Source organism: Acomys russatus, chromosome 5 (genome assembly GCF_903995435.1).
Source record: "Acomys russatus chromosome 5, mAcoRus1.1, whole genome shotgun sequence".
In the NCBI taxonomy this organism is placed as follows: domain Eukaryota; kingdom Metazoa; phylum Chordata; class Mammalia; order Rodentia; family Muridae; genus Acomys; species Acomys russatus.
In genome coordinates this window covers 20,925,351-20,951,414 of record NC_067141.1, presented here as the reverse complement: position 1 = coordinate 20,951,414, position 26,064 = coordinate 20,925,351, and the positions used below count along the sequence as shown (strand labels likewise).

Below are 26,064 nucleotides of genomic sequence, written 5' to 3'. Positions count from 1 at the left end.
TAATAAACAATAGAACCGAGTGAACTATTTGCAAACGCAAACTTCAAGCTCCGGTACTCCTAAATTTAAGCAATATTTTATATGAGAGGTTGCAGTCTGCTTTTACCTCATCATTTGTAAGTTGGTGCTTATGCATCCATGCACAATCTGTTTAAGGCTTTCTGAACTCTGCTGCAGAGTTTAACCCTGAGGCAAGTTTGTTGCTGCATGGTTATAGGGGTGAGACAGGGCTCAGTCCTGCCTGGTGCCCTACTTGAGCATTTTATTTTTAAGCCTCTGATCCCCCAGCTTCAATGGCACACACATGAACGACTACTGTTTGTATAGGTGAGTGCCCCAGTTGCTTGTGAAGACCATGGTTGATGCTCTTTTATATGGTCAGGTGAGGGACATTTTGCTATCTCCATTTCTTCCCTGTTCCCATCCACAGTCTGAGCCCTTGGGTAGAATGTAACCACAACTCTCCCTGTTACCAGGACAAAGAGCCTTCCACCTCAAGGAATAGCCCTGTTTCTGATCCATGAAGTCTGGAGAAAGGTCCCTCCCAATGGAGACAGATATGGCTCTCTAAGGTTTCTGAGTGACCACGTTGGTATCCAAGAAGTCCTACATCTAGAACAATACCTGCAGCACTGGGTGGCACAGAGTTCTATTCTTACCCCGCAAAAGCCCTAAGAGGTGACTCTAAGGTGGGCCTCACCACATCTGGGTTGGGTCTATAGCAGAAACTTGAACTGGAGCATGTCTTTCCTCTTCAGACACTTTCAGAACTGCCACAGAAAGCCCACTGCCTCTGGACCCTGAGGCCTCCCAAGCTCTGTGATGAATGGGACACTGGTCACTGAGTTCCTCATCCTGGGATTTTCAGAAATGCCTCACCTGCGGGTGCCACTTCTCCTCAGCTTCCTCTGCCTCTACACAGCTGCAATCTCAGGAAACCTGCTCATTATGGTGACAATCAGTGCCAGCCCAGCCCTCCATACCCCCATGTACTTCTTCCTGGTCAACTTAGCCGTGGTGGACATCCTCTGCACCTCTACCATCCTACCCAAGTTACTGGACAGCATGGTGGGGGGAAGGGCCATCTCTTATGGGGGCTGCATGGCCCAGCTCTACTTCTTCACGTGGTCACTGGGGGCAGAACTTCTGCTCTTCTCAGCTATGGCCTATGACCGCTTTGTGGCCATCTGCTGCCCCCTGCACTACAGTGCCTGGATGGGCCCCAGGGTGTGCGCATTCCTGGCTGGCCTTGTCTGGGCCATCAGTTTCACTAACACCAGCGTGAACACAAGCCTAGTGCTGCGTCTACCATTCTGCGGCTCCAACGTGATAGAGCATTTCTTCTGTGAGATCCCCCCGCTGTTGAAGCTCTCCTGTGCTCCAACGCAATTGAACGAAGCCATGGCCTTTGCGGCAGATGTGTTTCTGGCTGTAGGGAACTTCTCTGTGACCATCCTCTCTTATGGCTTTATTGTGGCCAGCATCCTGAGGATCCGCTCTGCTGAGGGCAAGCGCCGTGCCTTTTCCACCTGCTCTGCACACCTCATCGTGGTTTCCATGTACTACTCCACTGTCATCTACACCTACATCCGCCCTGCATCCAGCTACTCACTGAACAGGGACAAGGTGGTGTCCATCATCTACACCTCCGTGGCACCCACCTTGAACCCCCTCATCTACACTCTGAGGAACAAGGACGTCAAAGCTGCGCTTAGGAAACTACTGTCCTGCTGCTGAGCCTCTGCCTTCAGCTCTGTTGCAGTCAAGGCTCACAGGTTTGGGAGACTGCTCCATTTTCTGAGGACACACCCTGTTGAACCATAAGGGACAATGTTCAACTGCTACTTACCTTAGGGGAGCCCTGGAACCTCCACGTTGTGCTCTGTAGGCTCATGAATTATCCATGTGGCTGCTAGCTTCAATAGTTAAGTGAATCCCCAAAAAGCATCAACTGTGATTGTGGCCTATTCCTAGCTATCTCTGTTTGCAGCTGTCACACGAGCCAGGAGCTCTGGGTAGACATTGCTTTGTGTCTGTGTTCACTTTTTACCCCCAAAGGCTATTCAGCATTTGTTGTGGCTGGCATGTAGTTAAGTGATCTGGGGATGTAAAGGGGCCTGGAGGTTTTAGGATAATTGTCTGTCTTGTAAGTAAAATATCTTTTAAAAATTAATAATATGAGCATATTTCCTGCCAGTTTTTAGTACCTCTGAAAGAGATTTTATGGGCAGGCTCCTGACATACTGTAGTATGCTGTGTCATCATGTGATGAGATAAGACCTGCTCCTGCCTTCCCTCCTGTCCAATGTGAACCACCAATGTGTATCAGCAGCTTCCATGTCAAAACTGGCTCTCACTCAGGAGGCTGTTGGTAGCAATTTGCTAGGGGAATGAGGTTGCCTGGAACCAGAGCCTTATAACGTCCACTGTGGAGTAAGTAGCAGGGCTGCTGTATATTTGGGAGCCTGTTGTTTCAAAGGATGTGGCCAGAAAGGGAACCATGAGAGAGAACATTGCTCTTACCCTTCAGGAAATGTTGACTTCTTGGACCAAAACCTTTAATCCCCCATCAAAACTCTCATCTCTGTCCTGGGCTGTCTCAGGGTTAAATTGTGATGTTCTATTGACCCCTCTTTCTCTTCCTGTTTGACTCATGTTCCTTTCAACACTGGTTTTTATTTCTCTTTTAATGCCAATTTAATTAGTTAGATAACGTTTGTATTTTTTGAAATTTTATTTTAAATTTCATATATGTACTTATATCAATCCCCCTCATTCCTTCAATCCTTTCTATGCCCTCCTACTTCCTTTCAGCTTCATGGCCTCTTTTTCATTATTATTATTATCATTGTTACATAGATGTGAATAAATCTGTATATACAGCCTGTTGAGTGTTAATGTTTCTGATATTTATATGCATTTAGAGCTGATCACTTGGTATTGGATAACCAATTAGGAGGCTATGATGGGGGGAAGAGAAGGAGAGATAAACCTGTTTTTTAGGATCCCAAGTGTGGGATCAGAACAGCCTTGTGAGAGAACAGGTGAAATTAATCCACTAGAAGACCAACCACCTCATGCGGGAGCTTGATTGTTGTCAGCTGAAAAGATCCCGTGAACAGACTCTGGGAGGAGATATATAAATGAGCCGAAAACTGGAGGTGGGGTTTTTTTTTGGATACTTCGGATAGTTTTGGCTGTTCATCGCTCCACTTCAAGACGATCCTAGAGAGAACCGCTCAAGGGAAGGCTTTGGGGCTCTGGCTCCTGCTGAGGTTCTGGATTCTGGTTACTCCCAGTTCTAGCAGAAGAAATCTCGTTGATTATGCCAGGAGAATTGTTCCTTGGAACTGATATCCTTACGGTTATGTTATTGTGTTCCTTAATCCTCTTTTCCTATTGGTTTGGTTAGTTGGGTTATAAGTGATGTATGCTCGGTTAATACGTTGTAATAAAATATATTGGTTAAGAAAATTAAGCCTACAGGGAAGACTGACTCTTCCCCTCAGAGCCACTGATTGCCTGTCTTTCCTCAGAGTTCTACTGTCCACGTTAGCATGTCAGCTGATATTGCCATTGTTCAGGTCTTGTGTAAGTAACCACATTCTTGACATTTTGTAGATACAGCTTCCCTGTCATGATTAGAAGACACAACATTGCAGCAGACATATTGGTCCTCTGGGTCATAATCTTTCCACTCCTTCTTCCCCGATGTTCCCTGAGACTTAGGTGTGGGGTTGAGTTATAAATAGATCCAGTAGGACTGAGCACCTCACAGTCAGGTGTTCCCTAAAATTTGATAAGTTGTGGCTTTCTGTACTGGTCTCTGTCTGCTGCTGCTGCTGCTGCCAAAAAAAAAGCTCCTTTGATGTGGAACACATGCTGCATCTATCTGTAGGTGTAAGGATAACTAAGAAGACTACACTTAGAGCTTATATTGGTTTTGGGAAAACAACAGCAACAGGTTCTACTCTAGTGTCTGTGACCTGTCCATCCATAGGCAGTTGGCTAGGTTTAAAGTACCAGGCAAAAATTATGTTGTACTGAGTGTACTTAAGTCCAGTTGGATAGTTTTGGATATAGGTGCTACTGTCGTACTTTCAGGAATATCTTGTTAAGCTGTTCATTGCTGTAGTTTGTAGGTATCACAGTGAGAAAGATACTGCTTGATTTCTTCTCTGGCAGCCTGTATATCACCTTCTAGTACTATGAAAATTGGTCCTCAGTGAAAAGGCTTCTGGGTTAATACAGACGAATCACTTCAAATCCTGTGTCTGAAATGTATAATGTGTCCAGCAAGACAGACTTACTTTCAAATTCTGGGAGGCAACCCAGGTCAACAGGAATACCCTATATTGTTTTGAGAGATGCTTGATGCTTGCAAACAACTCAAAAGAGGGCTTCTCATGCATGGTACAGTGGTTTTTGTTAGATAGTAATTTGCTTTTGGAAGGACATTGTCATCCCTACTGGTTTAATTTCATTGAAGCTATATATATCAAATGTACAATTTATTTGTCCCTACTACCTAAGTCTACCTCTGTAATACTCTCCCTCCCCAGTCCAGTTAAAGACCACTCCCCAGCTGTGTTTATTTTCTCCATGCAGATTACAGACTTTTGTTAGCAAGACAAGGTCTTGTTCTTATGCCTGCTCTATGAATTGAACTTTTATCAGCAAATGTCAGTAGACTGCCACAACAAAGGATACAGAGTTTCTATTGATTACACATAGATTTGAAAGAGCCAGACAGATAACTAAAGGAACAATTCATTATTTTTCTTTAGTCTGAATCCAGTAGCTTTTGCCTGTGGAAAGTGCAAAGATATTTTTGAATGGTACCTAGGTGAAATAATTCACAATTACAACTTAAAGCCTATGAACTTTGTGCAATACATGCATGGGTCTTTTGTCAGTGGAGACTTGATGAGACTAGCCTAGTAGCATCCAAGAGTTTAGATTTCTAAGGGAATTTACTGTGCCTGCCTTGCTTCTCTGATCTCCATGGGAAAGGAGTCAGAGGAAGTGCTTTCAGAGGTAATTCTGAATATGGAAATCTATGTGAGTGTGGTCCTTACAACATCAGGAATATGAGGCAGCAGTCTATGCTAAGGTGAGTGTCCATACCAACTATGAGAAACTGGCTCAGAGACCGCCAGGGGCATATACTCCTAACACCTGGTTTCTTTTTTATTTTTATTTTTTTAACACCTGGTTTCTGTTGCTTTTCATTTTTCCTTCCACTGAAGAAGCACAGGTAATTTTCATTATAAGTATGTGTTGGTTCTAGTGAAAGTAGAAAACATAAGGAGAATTAGAAAACACTTGTGATTGCGTGTAGAAGAAGATCTTGCTGATATTCTCTTTTCAGTTGTTTGTGTGTTATGGTAATTTGTTTAGTTCTTACCTCCTGTGTCCTGGGAATCATCTAGGGAATTCTCATTGAGAAACAAACATTTCTACAGGGCAGGTATATTTTGTAGAAAAGAAACTGGTTTACTCTTTTGTATTGTTGGTATATTTTTGTGATGACATCTTTACTTGAGAACTTATTTTATTCTAAAAATAAAATGTCCAAGTTACTTTGCATTTCTAGACATAGACAATAAATACAGGATATTGATAACAACAGTGTTAGTTATTAAACAAGCTGTGGGGTCTCCTAGAATTCCGGGGCCAGCAGAGCAATGATCCATGTGAAGAAAATATGATTCAAGAGAATTCAGTAGCCTTTGTTGTTTCAAACTTCTACAATCTGACACCAGGGAGTTAATTGTAGGCATATTTAAGCATAGCCCAATTTTGGAAAAAAAGAAGTTTCCTGATGGTAATTAACTCAATTTGTGTGTACAATGAAGCTTACGGCATGTTTATATCAAAACTCTTTACAAAATACATATGGCCTCTTCCATTACAATGAGTTCTGCTGACTGAGAAATAATGCTCAAGATAAGGGTCTAGGGAGAATTACTGAGATAACCATAAAAATATGTGGAGTCATGTGTGGTCTGGCCCTGCAGAGGTCACTTAAGCTATTGTGACATCTCCCATATGGATGCATTCTATTGACTGGAAAATATTGCTCAAGATAAAGACCTAGGGATGAATAGTCTGGAATAAACATAATAGTCTGGGGGGAATTTGAGTGTGGCTAGGTCCTACAGTTAGCATATATCACCAGGCTATTAACTACAACCATGCCCAGATTTCTGGGAGGTAAGCAAGTATAGACCTCCTTTGATGAGGAGATAGCACTGTGTGTTTAACCTTCCTTGCCATAGTGCTTATCTGTGTACACAAGGACTTTGTGACCGCCACAAAAAACAAACAGCAAATCATCAAAAGAGAACAGTGCTGATAAAGGAGAGGTCTTGTCTTCCTTCTTGAGTTCTGTGAACATTAATGAAAGCAGGGCCTTGGTGTCGGTTCTGTTAATATCCTGAAGCAGGGTCTGTAGCAGTACTTTGCAGACCAATGTGTCAGCAAATAGGTATGAAGATATTAAAATATACAGCTTTGTTTCTAGTACATCATTTTTGTCAGCCACTTTAAGTCATTATGACATGTGAGATAATTAGAATGCTCTGAGCTTCACACTGCCACAGGGTATTCATTTAAGGTCTTGAAAACCCATCCTCGCCCATAGAGGAGTAATTAACTATCTACCAACTTCAAGGAGAGGCTTTATATGAGACCCAAATGGGATAGTAATGCGTGTAGTACTTTGTGAGCCCCAGACCTCGATAAGGACTTTCTTTCTTTTTTTCTTTCCTCCTTCCTTCCTTCCTCCTTCCCTTCCTTCCTTCCTTCCTTTCATTTTGTCTTGTTTTTCTTGAAAATAAACTTTTATGTACAGTATATCCTGATCATGGCTTTTCTACCTCAACCAACTCCATGCCTTTATTCTTTCTCTTCCTAGAAACAAAAAGCCAAATAAACCAGAATGAAGCAAAGCAAGCAAACAAACAAACAAGGAAAAAATAAAAACCACAAGAAACACACACACACCCTTTGGAGGAAGCATGCCAGCCCCAGGATCATCCAGGCCTGCAGTTCCCCAGGAACAGCCAGGTTAGATGCTTCCCAGCCTTTCTTCTGCGTACTGTGGAACACAGCCAGCAGAGGTGAGCTGCATGCTATCTCCCACCCCTAATTCCATAACCTACCCTCTAGAGGAGGCTTAGCAACCCCAGAAACAGGGGTTCACAGGAAAAGCCAGGTTAGACCCTGCCCAGCCTTTCTACTGCCTGTCAGGACCACCTAGGACACAACCAAGAGTGGAACATCCAGGCCTTCTGGTCCCAGGAACATCCAGCCAACAGCAGTGAGTAGCCTAATATTCCCTGAGTTCTATTATCAAGCTCAAGGATCTGCATGCCTCCCTGAGGAGTCCTGTTAGCATCAGGAACATCCAGCCAGGACCAAGGTCAACCAGATGGCTAAAGGCCAGAGTAAGAACACAATCATCAGGATCCAGGGCAATATGGCAACACCAGAACCCAACCATCCCATTAAAGAAAGCCCTCCACACCCTGACACAGTTGAAGTAAAAGAGGAAGACCTTAAATCCAATTTTATAAAGATGGTATAGGTCTTAAAACAGAATATAAGTAAATCCCTTAAAGAGAGATAGGAAAATACAAACAGGTAAAGGAAATGAATAAATCCCTTAATGAAATACAGGAAAATATAATTAAGCAACCAAAGGAAATAAATAAAACTGTCCAAGACCTGAAAATGGAAATAGAAGCAATAAGGAAAATAAACTGAGGGAATGCTGGAGATGGAAAATCAAGGGAAGAGAACAGGAACTACAGACATACGCATCATCAACAGAATACAAGAAGTGGAAGAGAGAATCTCAGGTATAGAGGATAGTATTGATACATCAGTCAAAGAAAATGTTAAAGCTAAAAAGTTTCTGACACAAAACACCCAAAAAACTCAAGAACACTATGAAAAGATCAAACCTAAGAATAATAGAAATACAAGGAGAAGATTCACAGTTCCAAGGCTCAGAAAATATTTTCAACAAAATCATGAAGAAAACTTCCCCAGCCTAAAGAAAGAGATGCCTATAAATGTACAAGAAGCTTACAGATTGAAAAAAAGGAAAATCCTCCCACTACATAATAATCAAAACACTAAGTGTATAGAACAAAAACGTATTAACAGCAAAGAAAAAGGGCCAAGACACACATATAGGCAGATCTATCAGAATTATACCTACCTTCTGCCCAAAGACTCTTCAAGCCAGGTGGGCCTGGGCCAATATGTCACAGACACTCAGCGACCACAGATGTCAGCTCCAACTACTATACTCAATAAAGCTTTTAATCACATAGGTGAAGAAAACAAGATATTTCATGACAAAACAAATGTAAACAATATCTATCCACAAATCCAGCCCTACAGAAAATACTAGAAGGAAAACTCCAACCCAAGGAGGCTAACTACACCCAGAAAAACACAGGAAATAAATAACCTCACATCAGCAAAATGAAAAGAAAACACACACATACACACTACACACATATACTGTACCTCCACCAACATCAAAATAACAGGAAATAGCAATCATTTGTCATTATTATATATCAATATAAATTGAATCAATTCCTCAATAAAAAGACCCAGGCTTATTTTGCCTGAGCATGCTAGCTAGTGGAAATGGAGTGCGCCAGCTGTTATGGCCATAGCCTTCCTCCTCCACACAGTCTAGACAGTGGAGTGACTAGGCCTGAGACTTATCTCTTATTTAGTTCTCAGGAGCACCTGGCCAATATGAGTGATGTAGAGGAGAGCAGGGAGTCTCCTATCTCAATCAAATTCTCCAACAGGAACTCCTGCTCGTGCAGAGTCAGAAAGCAGGTCAAGATCTTAGAGTCCAGCAAGGATTTCCAAACATTCTGAGTCCCATTCTCAACCAAGATTAAAATCCAGGTCAAAGTCAAGGAGGCAGTCTCATAGACTCCAGATGCTACACTAGTGATCCAGGTCCCAGTCTCATAGGAGACAATGTTGAAGTAGGGTCCTATACACCAGAGTATGGGCGGCAAAGGAGCTGTAGTCACTCTCCAATGTCTAATTGCAGAAGACTTACTGGCAGCAGGGCAGGGAGATTCCAGATCCCAACACTTACCTGGCAGTATTTGGCCTGTTTATACATAACAGGGAGAGGGAGGGAGAGAGAGAGAGAGTGAGAGAGAGAGAGAGAGAGAGAGAGAGAGAGAGAGAGAGAGAGAGAGGGAGGGAGAGAGAGAGAGAGAGAGATATCTTTGTGAAATATTTTCTCAATATGGACCATTGAGTGGTGTCAACGTGTTGTGTGATCAACAAACTGAGGGACATGTGGATTTGCTTTTGTGTACTTTGAGAGGTTATAGGACTCTAAGAAAGCAACGGGAAGGGCAAATTGGATACATCTGTATGGTAGAAGAATTCATGTGTAGGTGCACACACCTACACTAGGCATTTACGTGGGCAGACCAATTTTTAGCAGTGGTAGAAGTGGTAGAGGAGGAGAAGGAGGTGGCAGCAGTGGTGGCAGTAGTAGATGGCAAGATTCTTACTATGATAGAGATTATGACCAAGGCTATAACAGATGAGAAGATTATGATTACCAGTACAGAAGAATGCCACCTTCTCCTTACTACAGTAGCTACAAGTCACATTCAAGATCTTGTTGCCATAGCCCAAGATGCTATTGATAATGGAATGACTGTGCCCAATTACTTTCCTTTTTCTTTTCAATTCTAGATTTTCAATGCTTCCTAGAAAAAAATCCCTGGCTTACTTAATCTATGCATGGCCAGTTGTGTTGCTGTTTTTTGTTCTTCATTAAACTTGTAAGATGTCATTGTTGTTTGAGTAGTTAACAACTGAGTGAAAAGGAGCTCAGTGTTATGACTTGTGGGTCTTCTTTGCTTTTTACAAATGATTAACTCCTTACTATGAGGAAAGACACATTCTTTTGAAAGTTTTTTTTGTGATGAATACTGTAGTAGACATTAGAAATCTGTGGTTATGACAAGTTGCTTTTGAACCTTCCTTGAGGGAAGATAAATAACATGTTAAGTAGACCAGTCATGTCAGGTTTGTCTGGATTGGCATGGAACAGTCAAATAGTTAAGTGTAGAAAGTTTGAAGCTGTAGAAGAAAATATGGGACATTTCTTTTGACGAATGTATCTTAGAACCTAAAGAATTAAGTAACCTTTTAGAAATTAAAAGCTTATAACTACTATTTTTCTAAAAAAGACACAGGCTAACAGAGTGTATTAAAAAACAGGATCCATTATTCTTCTATATACAAGAAACACATATCAGCAACAAAGATAGCCCTGAGAGTAAAAGGCTGGAAAAAAAGGGTTTTCTAAGCAAATGTACCCAAGAAGAAAGCTGCAGTAGTCCTTACAGTATCTAATGAAATACATTTTCAACCAAAATTAATCAAAAGAGATGGGGAAGGGTACTTCATACACCTCAAAGGAAAAATCCACCAAGATGACATCTAAATTCTGAACGTCTATGCTTCATATGCAAGGGCACCCTCATTCATAAAAGAAACATTAATAAGAAGTGTAAATCCCACATCAAACACCACACATTAATAGTGGTAGACTTCAGCACCCCACTCTCACCAATGGACAGATCATGGAGACAGAAACTAAACAGAGAGATGAAACTAACAAATGCCACGAATAAAACAGACCAAATAGATATCTACAGAACATTTCATTCAAACACAAAAGAATATATGTTCTCAGCATGTTATGGAACAGCCTTCAAAAATTTACAACATACTTTGTCACAAAGGAAGCCTCAACAAATAAAAGAAAATTGAAATAACCCCTGGTATCTTATCAGACCACCATCAACTAAGATAGATTTAAACAACGGAGACTAGAGAAACCCTACAAACTCAGGAAAACTAAACAACTCTGTAGTAAATGACTCCTGGGTCAAGGACAAAATAAAGAAATTAAAGACTTTCTAGAATCCAATGTAAATGAAGGCTCAACATGCCCAAATTTATGATACACAGTGAAAGTCATGCTAAGGGGAGAGTTCATAGAACTAAGCCTTCATAAAGAAATTGGAGAGATTTCTTACTGGAAATTTAAAAACACACTTAAAAGCTATACAACAAAAGGAAGCAAACACACCCAAGAGGAAATAATCAAATTCAGGGTGGAAATCAATAACGCAGAAGCAAAAAGAACAATACAAAGAATCAATGAAACAAAAAACTGAGTCAACAAGATAGATAATCCGCTGAACAAACTAACTAAAAGGCAGGGAAACAGTACCAATATTAACAAAATAAAAAGGGTGACAAACAATAGACACTGATTAAATCCAAAGAATTATTAGTTCTTACTTCAAAAGCCTGTATTCCACAAAATTGGAAAATCTAAATGAAATGGACAGTTTTCTTTTTTATTATTTAAGTAATTTATTCATATTACGTCTAAATTGTTATCCCCTCACTTGTATCTTCCCACTTCCCCTCCCTCCCCCTGTCATCCTTCCTCTCCCCTAGGTCTGTGACAGAAGGAGGTTTCTCCCACACCATATGATCACAGCCTATCAGGTTTCTTCCTGGTACCCTGCTTACTCTTCCTCTGATGTCACCAGGTCTCCCCACCAAGAGGAAGTGGTAAAATAGAGGGCATCAGAGATCATGTCAGAGTTAGTCTCTGCTTCCACACAACTGTGGAGAATGTGCTGTCCATTGGCTAGGTTTACTGCATGCATTGTCCTTGCTTAGTACAGTAGTTTGAACAGACCCTCCTGTGTCCAGATCTGCTAGCCTTAATGGTCATCTTGTAGATTTCTAAGACTCTCTGGATGCTTCTATTACCCCATTCTCCCTACTTCTCTCACTTGGAGTCCCAATAGAAAGTCCCAGTATCTATCCCAATATCCAACTAAGTGAAGACTTTCAGGGGACATCTCTGTTGGGCTAGTGAGCAATTATAAGTGAGTATATACCATGTATATCTTTCTGGATTTGGATTAACTCACTCAGGATGATCATTTCTAGTTCCATCCAATTGCCCACAATTTTCAGGATTTCCTTGTTTTTAATAGCCGAGAAGTATTCCATAGTGTAAATGTACCATAGTTTCTTTATCCATTCTTTGACTGGGGGACATTTCGGTTGTTTCCAGGTTCGGGCTATTATTAATAAGGCTGCTATGAACATGGTTGGGCATATGTCCTTGTTGTGAGGTGGAACATCTTTTGGGTATATTCCAAGGAGTGGAGTAGCTGTGTCTTGAGGTAGCCCTAGTCCCAATTTTATGAGCAAGTGCCAGATTGATTTCCAAAGTGGTTGGACAAGTTTGCACTCCCACCAGCAACGAAGGAATGTTCCCCTTTCTTCACATCCATGCCAGCATATGCTGTCACTTGAGGGTTTGATCTTAGCCATTTTGATGGGTGTAAGATGGAATTTCAGAGTTTTGATTTGCATTTCTCTGATCCCTAAGAATGTTGACCATTTCTTTAAGTGTTTCTCAGCATTCAATATTCCTCTATTGAGAATTCTCTGTTTAGTTCTGAGCTGTAGGAACCAGGCCCGACTGGGCTGCCTGCCTGTCTTGCTGTTTCATGACCTGTTTCTAGCAGCTTCCATGTCTGTGTTTATCTTGGTTAGCTAGTCATGTTTACTGCTCTGAGAACGTGCCCCTCCCTTCCTCGAGACTTGTCCTCCTGTGTGCAATCACCTCTTGAGGGATTTCACCTGGGAGGAGGATGTCTGTTTTGCTGCCTATAAAAAGGCTCTTTGGAACTCTGGGAGAAGAATAATAAACCACTGCCGCGGCTGCTGCTGCGGCTGCTGCTCTCTTAGCACAAAGGACCCGCTGTGTTAGTGTGTGTGTGTGTGTGTGTGTGTGTGTGTGTGTGTGTGTGTGTGCATGAGTTAAATCCACAGTCCCTCACCCTCGACTTGGTACCATGGTGGCTCGGGCGCCACACTGAGCCCCATTTCTTTCTTTTCTAACTTTTATTAATTTATTCAGATTACAACTCAATTGCTGTCCCATCACTTATAGCCTCCCATTCCTCCCTCCCTCACTCCTGCTTTCTCCCTATTCCCCTCCCCTAGGTCTACAACTGGGGGGGGGTGAGGGGGGACCTCCTCCCCCACTATATGGTCATAGGCTATCAAGTCTCATCTTGGTATCCTGATTATTCTTTCTTTGAGTGCCACCAGGTCTCCCCACGAAGGGGAGGTGGTCAAATATGGAGCACCAGAGTTCATGTCAAAGTCAGTCCCCACTCTCCACATAACTGTGGAGAATGTCCTGTCCATTGGGTAGATCAAAGTAGGGGTGAGCCCCATTTCTTAACTGGGTTATTTGGTTGGTGGTGTTTAATCTCTTGAGCTCTTTATATATTTTGGATAATAATCCTTTGTCAAATGTAGGGTTGGAGAAGATATTTTTCCAGCATGTAGGCTGTCATTTTGTTCTGTTGACAGTGTCTTCTGCCTTACAGAAGCTTCTCAGCCTCATGAGGTCCCATTTATTGATTCTTGACATTAGAGCCTGGCCTGTTGGAGTTCTACTCAGGAAGTTGTCTTCTGTGCCAATGAGTTCCAGGCTCTTCTCCACGTTTCATCTAGGAGATTTAGTGTGTTTGGTTTTATGTTGAGGTCTTTAATCCACTTGGACTTGAGTTTTGTGCATGGTGATAAATATTGGTCTACTTGCATCTTTCTACATGTAGTCATCCAGTTAGACCATCACCATCTGTTGAAGATGGTATCACTTTTCCATTGAATAGATTTGGCTTCTTTGTCAAAAATCAAGTGACCATATGCGTGTGGATTTATTTCTGGGTCTTTGATTTGATTCTGTTGGTCGACCAGCCTATTGCTATGCCAGTAACATGCTGTTTTAATTACTGTTGCTCTATAGTACAACTTGAGATCAGGTATGGAGATTCCTCTGGAGGATCTTTTATTGTACAGAATTTTTAAAGCTATTTTAGGTCTTTTGTTTTTCCATATCAAATTGAAAATTGATTTTTCAATGTCTTTAAAAAATGTATAGGTATTTTGATAGTAATTGCATTGTAAATTGCTTTTGGTAAGCTACCCATTTTTACTGTGTTAATTCTTCCAATCCACCAACAAGGGAGATATTTCCATCTTCTGATGTCATCTTCAATCTCCTTTGGAGAATTGAAGTTTTTTTCAAACAAGTCTTTCACTTGCTTGGTTAGAGTTACTCCTAGATATTTATGTAGCGTGTGGCTATTGTGAAAGGTGTAGTTTCCCTAATTTCTTTCCCACCACAATTGTCATTTTTATACAGGAAGGCTACTGACTTCTTTGAGTTAATTTTGTTTCCTACCATGTTGCTGAAGGTGTTTATCAGCTGTAGGAGTTCTCTGGTGGAATTTTGGGCATCACTTATATACACTATCATATCATCTGTGAATATGGATAATTTGACTTTCTCCTTTCACATTTGAATCCCCTTGATCTCCTTTTGTTGTCATATTGCTCTAGCTAGAATTTTAAGCACTATACTGAAGAGATGTGGAGAAGGTGGTTAGCCTTGTCTGGTCCCTGATTTTAGAGGAATGTCCTTGAGTATCTCTCCATTTAATTTGATATTGGCTATTGGTTTGCTGTATATAGCCTTTATTATGTTTAGGTATGTGCCTTGTATCCCTGATCTCTTCAAAACTTTAAACATGAATGGGTGTTGGGCTTTGTCGAATGCTTTTTCTGCATCTAAAGAGATAATCATGTGGTTTTTTTCTTTCAGTTTGTTTATATTGTGGATTATGTTGATGGATTTCTGTATTTTAAACCATCCCTGCATTCCTGGAATGAAGCTTTCTTGGTCATGATGAATGATATATTTGATGTGTTCTTGTATTCATTTTGCAAGTATTTTATTGAGTATTTTTGCATCAATGTTCAGAAGAGAAATTGGTCTGAAATTCTCTTTATTTGTTGGGTCTTTGTGAGGTTTAGGTATCAAAGTGACTGTGGCCTCGTAGAATGAGTTTGGTAATGTTTAATCAATTTCTATTTTGTGGAGTAGCTTGAAGTGTATTGGTGTTAGCTCTTCTTTGAAGGTCTGATAGAATTCTGAGATGAAACCATCTGGCCCTGGGCTTTTTTTTGGTTGGGAGACATTTAATGACTTCTATTTCTGTAGGCAAAATATGACTATTTAATTGGTTTATCTGATCTTGATTCAACCCTGACAAGTGTAATCAAGTCCATTTCCCTTAAATTTTCAAATTTTGTGGCATATAAGCCTTTGTAGTAGGACCCTATGATTCTTTGTATTTCCTCAGTGTCTGTTGTTGTGTCTCTCTTTTCATGTCTCATTTTGTTGATTTGGATAGTGTTACTCTGCTTTTTAGTTAATTTGGCTAAGGGTTTGTCTATCTTGTTCATTTTCTCAAGGAACCAGCTCCTGGTTTTGTTGATTCTTTGAACTGTTCTCTTTGTTTCTAATTTATTGATTGTAGCCCTGAGTTTGATTATTTCAAGCCTTCTACTCCTCTTCGGTGTTTCTGCTTTTTTGTCTAGGGCTTCCAGATGTGTTGTTATGTTGCCTATATGAGATGTTTCCAATTTCTTTATGAAGGCACTTAGTGCTATGAATTTTCCTCTTAGCACTGCTTTCAATATACAGCAAGCCTTTAGCCAACATCAAATTAAATTGAGAGAAACTCAAAGCAATTTCACTAAAATCAGGGATAAGACAAGGCTGCACACTGTCTCCATATCTATTCAACATAGTAATTGAAGTTCTAGCTAGAGCAATAAGACAATTAAAGGACATCAAGAGGATGCAAATAGAAAGAAAAAATTAAAGTATCCCACTTCGCAGATGATAGGATAGTATTCATAACTGACCCTGAAAACTCTACCAGAGAACTCATACAGCTGACAAACAATTTTAGCAAAGTGTCTAGTGCAAAGTTAACTTAAAAAGTTACTATCCCTCCTTTTTACAAATGATAAATGGGCTGAGAAAGCTATTAGGGAAATAACCCCCTTTCAAATAGCCACAAACAATATAAAATATCTTGGTGTAATTCTAACCAAGGAAGTGAAAAACCTATATGACAAGAACTTCAAGTTGCTGAAGAAAGAAATTGAAGAAGAAGAAGAAGAAGAAGAAGAAGAAGAAGAAGAAGAAGAAGAAGAAGAAGAAGAAATTGAAAAAGATATCAGAAGATGGAAAGATCTCCCATACTCATGGATCAGCATGATTATCATAGTAAAAATGGCCATCTTACCAAAAGCAATCTACAGATTCAATGCAATCCCCATAAAAATACCAATATAATTCTTTACAAACCTTGATAGAGTAATTCTCAACTTTGTATGGAAAAACAAAAAACCGAGGATAGTGATTACAACCTTGTACAACAAAAGAACTTCTGGAGATTTTTCCATCCCTGATTTCAAGTTGTATTATGGAGCAATAGTAATAAAAAAAACTGCATGGTATTGGTATGAAAACAGACATATTGACCAATGGACCCACATGAAGCCTGAGTTACCCATTTGCTACATCTGTGTAGGGCAGGCTAGGTCCACTCTATTCATGGTCCTTGGTTGGTGCTTCAGTCTCTGAAAGCTCCTCTAGGCTGTGGTTATTTGGCTTTGTTGGTCTTCTTGTGAAGCTCCTGTCACCTCCAGGTCCTTCTATTCGTCTTTTTCACAAGACTCCCTATGCTTCGCCCAATCACTCCTCCCTGGAAAGGCTGCCTCACCAGGCCACAGGGGAAGAGGACTTGCTCAGTCCTGATGTGACTTGGTTGCTTTCTTGGCCTATAGATGTTCATTTACATTGGGAGTTTAATTTTGATACATGGCTATAGAATTCAAATTTAAGATTATTCTTCACACACACTAAATGCATATTTATACTTTAATATGAGGATTGTACCCATAAAACACAAGTAGAATACAAGATTTATCTCCAATACTTCAAAAGTGTTATTGAAGGCTGCTTATGATAAGTAAGTTTACAAGTTAATTGTTAGTTGATCAAATCATGGTCATGTCAACTATTAGTCTATTTATATTACAAGAATATACCTCATAGGTGTAACAGATAAATATGATAAGGTAAGATAGATAAGGTCTTCAAAATCCCCAGAGACCTAAAGAATATGGAATTTAAAGATTTTTTTTTACTATTTTAAAGATTCATTGAGAATAAGACAGGCTAATTCCTGGCAACACCCAGCCTACCTCAAAGAAGATGATGAGCATCAATGAACCTCTTTATGGAGACAGCTTCAAACATGGCAAACAAGCCACTGGGCGAAATGTCCTCATGTCTACAACAGACAGAATTCTGCCTAAAAATGGGCAATCCTGGATGCAGGCAGAGTAAATAGCCAAACTGCCAAGACAGGGTAAGCAAGTCCTCAATAGTTCCTGCCTTACAAATATGTCTGTCAGAGACTACAGACTGGGAAAAGATCTTCACCAACCCTTTATCTGACAAAGGTCTAATATCCAAAATATATAAAGAACTCAAGAAATTAAACACCACCAAACCAAATAACCCAATAGAGAAATGGGGCTTGGAACTAAACAGAGAATTCTCAACAGAGGAATATCAAATGGCTGAGAAACACTTAAAGAAATGCTCAACCTCCATAGTCATCAGGGAAATGCAAATCAAAACAACTCTGAGATTCCATCTTACACCCATCAGAATGGCTAAGATCAAAAATTCAAGTGACACCACATGCTGGCGAGGATGTGGAGAGAGAGGAACACTCCTTCATTGCTGGTAGGAATGCAAACTAGTACAGCCACTTTGGAAATCTATCTGGTGCTATCTCAGAAAAATGGGAATAGGGCTTCTCAAGACCCAGCTATTCCACTCCTTGGAATATACCCAGAAGATGCTCCAGCACACAACAAGAAAATTTGCTCAACCATGTTCATAGCAGCCTTATTCATAATAGCCAGAACCTGGAAACAGCCTAAGTGTCCATCACTAGAAGAACGGATAAAGAAACTGTGGTACATATACACTATGGAATACTACTCAGCTATTAAAAACAAGGAATTCCCTAAATTTGTGGACAAATGGATTGAGCTAGAAATGATCATAATGAGTGAGTTAACCCAGAAGCAGAAAGAATCAAATGGTATATACTCACTTATATCTGCATACTAGCCCAAGGGGCATGTCCCACGAAAGCCTTCACTGACCAGGAAACTGGGACAGAGGGGACTCTAAATGAGAGAAGCATGGGAGAATAGCAAAGTAGAAGGATCCAGAGGGCCCTAGAAACCTACAAGTAGAACATTATGATAGGCAGATTTGGACCCAGGATCCTGCTCAAACTAAGGCACCAGCCAAGGACAATACAGGTGGTAAACTTTAAACCCCTACCCAGATCTAGCCAATGGACAGAACATTCTCCACAGTTGAGTGGAGAGTAGGATATGACTTTCTCACGTACTCTGGTGCTTCACATTTGACCATGTCCCCTGGAGGGGGAGACCTGGAGGCACTCAGAGGAAGGACAGCCAGTTACCAAGAAGAGACTTGATACCCTATGAGCATATACAGAGGGAGATAATCCCCTCAGGAACAGTCATAGGGGAGGGGAATAAGGGGAAAATAGGAGGGAGGGAAGAATGGGAGGATACAAGGGATGGGATAAACATTGAGATGTAACAAGAATAAATTAATTAAAAAAAAACAAATATGTCTGTCAGATATACTGGGCCAGAAAGCTGAAGATGACATCATGTAGAGTTTTAGGTGACTGTTCAGGCAGCAAACTGTCTCTGTCTTTTTTTTTTTTCTCTTCATTTTGGAAGCTGCTAATCTGGCTGTGAGTCCCAGCATCTGCTTTGAACTTCAGAGACAGAGACAAGAGGATTTCTGAGACTTTTTGGCTAGTCAGTCTACTGAACTGGTGATTTTTAGGTTCAGTGATACACCATGTCTCAAAAAACATGAAGAGTGATTAGAAAAAACAACATTTACTGCTGGCCTCCACATACATTCACAAACACATGTGTGTACACACATGAATAAAAAAAACACAAAATAACATATCTATAATCATGTAGATATGCAGATGATTGAATAGACATAGACATCAGTAGGTGTACAGACAAATTACAAATATAGATGTGGGAGACATATAGATTAGTAGACGTGAACATACATACTTTCTAGCTTTGTCCACACAGTGGAATTGCTTGTGGAGACACTTCAGTGTCCTATACCCAGATCCTGATTGCTAAATGCTGCCTCCAACGGAAATAATCCATTTACTTGAAGAAGGGATGGACTGAGTACAGGAAATGTGGGATGACTTTGGATCACTTTGTGATAGCTGATCATGGAGAATACAGAAAGAAAATGAAGGGATGTGCCAGATTTTAAATTTTCATTTATTAATTAATTTATTTACTTTACATCCAGATCAGAGATTTCCCTCTCTCCTCTCTTCCCAGTCCCTTACTCTGCCCTCTGCTCCCTCTGTGACCCCTTCCTTTTCTCATCAAAGAAGGGGAGACATTTCATGGAGTTTCCATAGTCTTAGATCTCTAGCTAGTCCCACAGGCACCCTCCTCCACTGATTCTAGTTCTCTCTCCCACCATCCTCCTCACACTTGATCCTTCCTGTTCCCCTTCCAACCCACTCTCCTACCCAGTTCCTCCCCTCCACCCACCCCAGATGTCTATTTTATTGCCACTTCTTAATGTGATTCAAGCATGCTCCCCTGGGCCCTAGTTGTTACCTGGCTTCTTTGGGCCTGTGGATTATAGCATGGCTATTCCATGCTTTATGCCTACAATCCATTTATAAGTGAGTACACACCATTCAAATCTTCTGGGTCTGGGTTACCTCACTCAGGATGATCTTTTCTAGTTCTATCCATTTGCCTGCAATTTCACGATGTCTTACTTTTTAATATTTGAGTGATATTCATTGTGCAATGTACCACATTTTCTTTCTTTCTTCTTCAGATGAGGGACATCTAGATTGTTTCCAGTTTCTGGCAACTAGAAATGAAGCTGCTATGAACATAGGTGAGCAAGTGTTCTTGTTGTATGGTAAAGCATCTTTTGGGTATATGCTATATCTGGTCTTAAGGAAGAACTTTTCCCAGTTTCCTGAAAAACTGCCAAATTGATTTCTAAAGTGGTTGTAAAAGTTGTAAAAGTTTGCATTCCCATCAGCAATGGAGGAGTGTTTCCTTTGTTCTACGTTCTCTCCAGCAGGGGCAGTTACTTGAGGTTTTTTTTGTGTTTTTTTTTTTGTTTTGTTTTTTTTTTCCTTAGTCATTCTGACGGATACGAGATGGAATCTCAAGGTTGTTTTGTTTTGCATTTCCCTGATGACAAATGATGCTGAACATTTTTAAAAGTGCTTCTTGCTTTTAAAATCCCTTTGTCAAGAATTCTCTGTTTACCTCCTGTATTGTCCTTGGCTGATGCCTTAGTTTGAGCGGGACCCCTGCTTATCATATTGTTCTACTTGTAGATTTCTAGGACCCTCTGGATCCTTTTATTTTGCTATTCTCCCATGTGTCTCTCATTTAGAGTCCCAATAGGATGCCCTCCCCTCTATCCCAGTTTCCTGGTAAGTGAAGGCTTTCGTGGGACATGCCCCTTGGGCTAGTATGTAGATATAAGTGAGTATATACCATTTGATTCTTTCTGCTTCTGGGTTAACTCACTCATTATGATCATTTCTAGCTCAATCCATTTATCCACAAATTTCGGGCCCAGATCTAGCCAATGGTCAGAATAAACTCCACAGTTGAGTGTAGAGTGTGATATGACTTTCTCATGTACTCTGGTGCCTCACATTTGACCATGTCCCCTGGAGAGGGAGAACTGGTGGCACTCAGAGGAAGGACAGCAGGTAGCCAAGAAGAGACTTGATACCCTATGAGCAGATACAGGGGGAGGTAATGCCCCTCAGGAACAGTCATAGGGGAGGGGAAAATGGGGGGGGGGGAATGGGAGGATACAAGGGATGGGATAAACATTGAGATGTAACAAGAATAAATTAATAAAAAAAAGTGAAAAAAAAAGAATTCTCTGTGTAGCTCTGCACTCCATTTTTAAATTAGATTATTTGATTGTTAATGCCTCCTGCTGGCCCTGATAAGCCAACCAATATTTGCCTTTGAGTGGGCCAACCCAGAGGGTGGATATATCTGGCCAATTATCATGAACTCTGTTGCCACAAGGATTCAAAAAACTCACCAACATTGTTTGATGGATCCCGAATTCAGATATGTTGGAAGTTAAACCAAAATCTCCATAAAGAGCCCTGATCCAATGTGTAGATGACAACATCCTTGTAGCTTTGACCACTGAATAAGGCTGTAGACAGGCAACAGAAGACCTTTTGAAACCCTCCAAAGCCTGGGTTACAGATTCTCAGACAAAACAGTTCAGCTGTACATCGCTTAAATCACATACCTTGGCTACAACCTATAGGGGAAAAAGATGGATGCTTTTCCACTACCATATTTCAGCCATCCTCTAAATCCCCGCTCCTTCACTGAAAAAAAAAACATGTATAAGAATTCCTGAAGATTGCTGGATATTTCCAGATAATGGGATTTTCTGACATATCCAAATTCCTCTATGCTGGCTACATGGCCTTTGGAGTGAACTGAGACCGAGAAGAGCTCCTCTGAAGCCTTGAAAAAAGCCCTGGTATCTGCTCCATCACTGGCCCTCCAAGATGACATTACTAAGCCATTCCAGTTGTACATGGGTGAGTCTAAAGACTTTACCAACACAGTCCTCATGCAAACCTCGTGATCTTGGAAAAGACTGGTGCAAATCTGTCCAGGAGACTTAACTGAGTCATAGCCAACTACCCAGCATGTATAAGGACCATAGCCACTACTGTCCTGCTGGTAACATAAGCTGAAAAATTACCTGTTGAGGCCCTCCTGAGGTGGGTACCCAAGACATGGACTTTTTTAAAGATTTATTTTATTAATATGATTGTTTTTACCTTCACACACATCTGTGTACCGCATACATGCCAAGTGCCTGAGGAGTTAGTGAGCTTCCATGTGGGTTTTGGGAATTGAACCCTGGTCCTCTGCAGGAACAGCAAGTGCTCTTAACCACTGAGACAACTGTCCATCCCAAGAGATATATTTCTAATTCCCAAGTGACCTAATACTAAGCTGTGCTTCTGAATCAATCCTACGTTTGGTTTCATAAGATGTCAGCCCTTAACCCTGCCAGTTTCCTGGTGGATGACAACCTCATGAAACCCCTGAATGACTGTCTTAAGGTGATTGACCTGATCTAGACTATCAGGCCTTATCATACTGATGTGCCATTGGCAACACCAAAGAAGGTGTTTTTCACAGATAGGAGCAGTTTCTTGCTGTGTAGGAGCAGCAGTTATCTCTAGTGGGCCTCTCAGAACCAAGCAAGTAAGAGAACCTAGATTGGAGAAGTGAACCTGTTTGAAGGCACATTTTGGAGAAGCTGGGCTTCATAGCAACAGTCTGATGAGTGTCCAAAGCCCCATAGCTCCTGAGAGACTAACACTTGCAACAGAGCAACCTGGGATTTTGAACTCTGACCTCTTCTACCTCCTCCTCCACTGGGACTCATCTCTGTCTGCCAAGGCCAAGATGCGATGCATGTTTTGTATCCCTCTCCCCACTTTCTTATCCCATCCCAAAATACAGGCAATGATGGCCCATGAGTTTGGAGAGATTTGATATCCTTTCCTGGTGACCTTTAGCCTGTAAATACCTGACCCTGAGCCCTCCCTTGCTGTGTTTCCAAATGAGACTTGGATATGATGAAGGGAGATCCTACTGGGAAAGTATCTGGCTTCCTGCCACAGGAAGCAGAAACTCAGCAAGCCACCTGTGCCCTTCCCATCTGCCCTTGAGACCCATCTCCTCTCTACCTCCACTTTCTGCTGTAGACCTGACAGATAGTTGCGAGGCCAACTCAAAGGAGACTCTGGGGTATGGTTCCCATGGGGTCATGGCTTCCTTGGGTTGCATCACACAGCCGAAGCTATCTAGATTTAAGCCAGGATTATCCGAAGCAAAGAGACACCTCTGTACTCCCCAGAACTAAGGAAGGCTTCCCTGCAGCCCAGATGGTGTGGTGAGGACATGACCTAGATAACCCTCTTTGATAGGGTCCAGATGCATCTGTCTAGACTGGAGTCCCCAATCCTATGCCAAAGTCCTAGGGATGCACCTGGAAAATATCCTTAGTTTCAAAACCCATTAGTGGTACTGCTGCTTTAGTTGGCTTTTCTTGCCTGTCATCAGTTCAATCAGGTGGTGCATTTGCAGAGTCTGGGAGGTTTTAGGGCCACAGGGACTCTGATGTCAGAAATATATAGGTGGGTTTCTGTGGATGTTTCTGAAATGTAGAGGATGATCAACAGGACCAAGAGCTATCTTATCCAAGTGAGATGAAGGGATGGAGAGATGGGTAATAGTGCAATCATAGTCGCCTTCCTCATCTCCTCTGCTCTCCTCTCAGGTTCCTTTTCACATATTTTTTTGGACTCACAGCTTCATGCCTGCGGCCATACAGGTAGGTTCCCTGTGCCTTTTCTAGACTTTTGGAAATGGAGACATTTTCTCTCCATATAGAGTTCACGTCTTGTTCACAAATACACAACGACATGGTGGAAATGTGCTGGGTGATCAGGAAGTGAGTAGGACTCTTTCCCTCACAAAGGAGAAAGAGGTGAAGGGTTTGTTTGGGGTAAAGCTCAGCAATGATTTCTGACCCCAGCTCTTTTGTCTCTCTGGGGTACCTGTTACCATGGGGATTTTACCCTCATCCCAAAGGGAAAGGCATGCAGAGGTCACTTCACTTTCCCCCAAGAATGACCCTGGACTTCATTCTTGTCTTATTTTGCCAGGCTGCCTAGACAGCAGAGACAGCAAGCTGCTCCTGACCCCTCTGCACAGACCACTGTAGGGTAGGTACTGGGGGTAAGTGTGGGGCAGGGACATGTTCTCATGAGGTTTGACACAGTAGTTCATCTTTCAGATATGTGAATCCTGATACAGGTACACTCTCAATTGCTGCTGGCTTCAAAGAGAGTACATTTAGACTTGGGTGGACTTCAGTGGAAAAAAAAAAAGACTGCATCATACTGCATTTTATTTTTTTATTATTAATTTATTCATATTACATCTCAATTGTTAGCCCATCCCTTGTATCTTCCCATTCCTCCCTCCCTCCTGCTTCCCCCCTACTCCCCTCCCCTATGTCTGTGGCTGAGGGGGACTTCCTCTATCTATATATATGCTCTTAGAATATCGAGTCTCTTCTTGGTAACTTGCTATCCTTCCTCTGAGTGCCACCAGGCCTCCCCATCCAGGGGACGTGGTCAGAGATGGGGCACCAGAGTTTGTGTGAAAGTCAGATCTCCTTCCCCACTCAACGGTGGAGAATGCCCTGTCCCTCAGCTAGGTCTGGGTAGGGGACACTGTATTTTAGATCAGGTATAAATACTGCTTAGAATCAGGATTTCCTAGGCGGGACTTGAGACATGTTTTTGTAAGGACGCTCCTGTTTATCTCAGCTTCCTGGATTTGTCTACTAAATCGGACAGCTGGCTTTGTTCTTCCTGGTTTTCATGGAGACCATGTGCACACTCCAGCCACAGCGCAGTCACTATTAGAATCGATTGTGAAGCAGAGAGGCTACTGGTTGTGTACAGCCTGATCTAGGAGAAGGTTCTTAGGCCAGCCAGCCCAGGATAGGCCATTATTACCACTGAGCTGGTTTGCTGGATGGAAGGTGCAGACAGAGTCATCACAGCATAGTCACCTGAACCCCTCTCCCTACAGACCCCTCTGGAGCACCGTGGGATGGAGCAGTGGGGGTGGTACATAGTGTATTGGGAGCTCCAGTAAGTGAATGCCCAAGATTATTTTCAGTTTTAGAACATTCTATGCTGGAAAAATGTAAAATGTTTTACTCTGAAACCTGAAGTGTGTTTTCATGCTAGATTTGATAGTTAGAGGAGAGCAGCTTGATCAGATGGTGTGCTCTCCATGTGACAGGCCACAATAGAAAACCCTGTCGCCTGTCACTGTGTGAGCCTAGCCTTACATTCTGCCTCTTAGGTCACACTTAAGGTCTTATCCCTCACTATACTCTAATTGGCAGAGTGTGGTAGGAGAAAGAGCCAAATGACCTCTACACACATAATGCTTCTGTCCCCAATCTGGGTGGCCACCATATTCAGTCTTCTTAACAGAGGCCTGCTTTCTCAGCATTCAGGGCATGTGTGTTCCAGACGCTGTCTGGGCAGTGACTGGCAATATGAAGTCCTATGAGGACTACTCTAGTCCCTCAGATGGAACTCTGGGAAATCTTGCAGAAGCTGAGTGCTTGTGGCTCATGGGGTTGACTCACTTGAGACATCCTGGGCGCCTCAGAAAACTTCGACTTCCCTTTCATGTTGTACCTAAGCCTAACTCTAGTCCCTGGCTTCCTGTCATGGTTGGAATAAAGTTTATTTGCTGTCACCTGGATAATGAGCCTCATTGTCACGAAGACTACACTTGGTCCTATGGAGAGTCTGTCACTATGTTAAGGATTGGCAAGCCACACACTCTGGGACCAGCAGCTAGCAACAGCATAAACCCTTCTCACTGCCAGTGCACCCTTCCACAGCCCCACAGGTGATCACTCATGTCTCCCCAGCACCCACACCACAGTCTCCAGCCCCTGTGTTCTGGTTGGCAGACTTGAGCAAGGAAATCTCTCCCTCTTATGGGAAGAGGTGTTGCAAGGACAAAAGAGTTTGCTGAGGGACCTTGCACTCAGGGTCCACTCATGCTAACATGTGGAGTCTATGTGGGATCTGTTATGCTCTTTCTTTCAGCCCATGAGCCAAGAGAATAAAAGTAACACTATTCTCTTACCAGAACAGATTCCTAATTGTACAGAGTTGATTGTTGCCTCACTTTTAAAATGATTTTCTATTAATCAGAATAAGCTCATTACTTTTTTTTTTTTTTTTTTTTTGCCAGAGGCCCAAGCTACAA

General features: G+C 41.7%; 1 protein-coding gene and 1 pseudogene across 1 annotated transcript; both read left to right on the top strand.

Moving 5' to 3' along the window:
- The first annotated feature begins 793 nt into the window (after positions 1-793).
- LOC127189058 (olfactory receptor 13G1-like) lies at positions 794-1,737 on the top strand. The gene has a single exon (XM_051145571.1). The coding sequence runs from the start codon at positions 823-825 to the stop codon at positions 1,735-1,737; it is 915 nt and encodes a 304-aa protein (XP_051001528.1). The 5' UTR covers positions 794-822.
- A 5,698-nt stretch (positions 1,738-7,435) lies between these two features.
- Positions 7,436-9,710, top strand: LOC127188805 (transformer-2 protein homolog alpha-like; annotated as a pseudogene).
- The last annotated feature ends 16,354 nt before the right edge of the window (positions 9,711-26,064 follow it).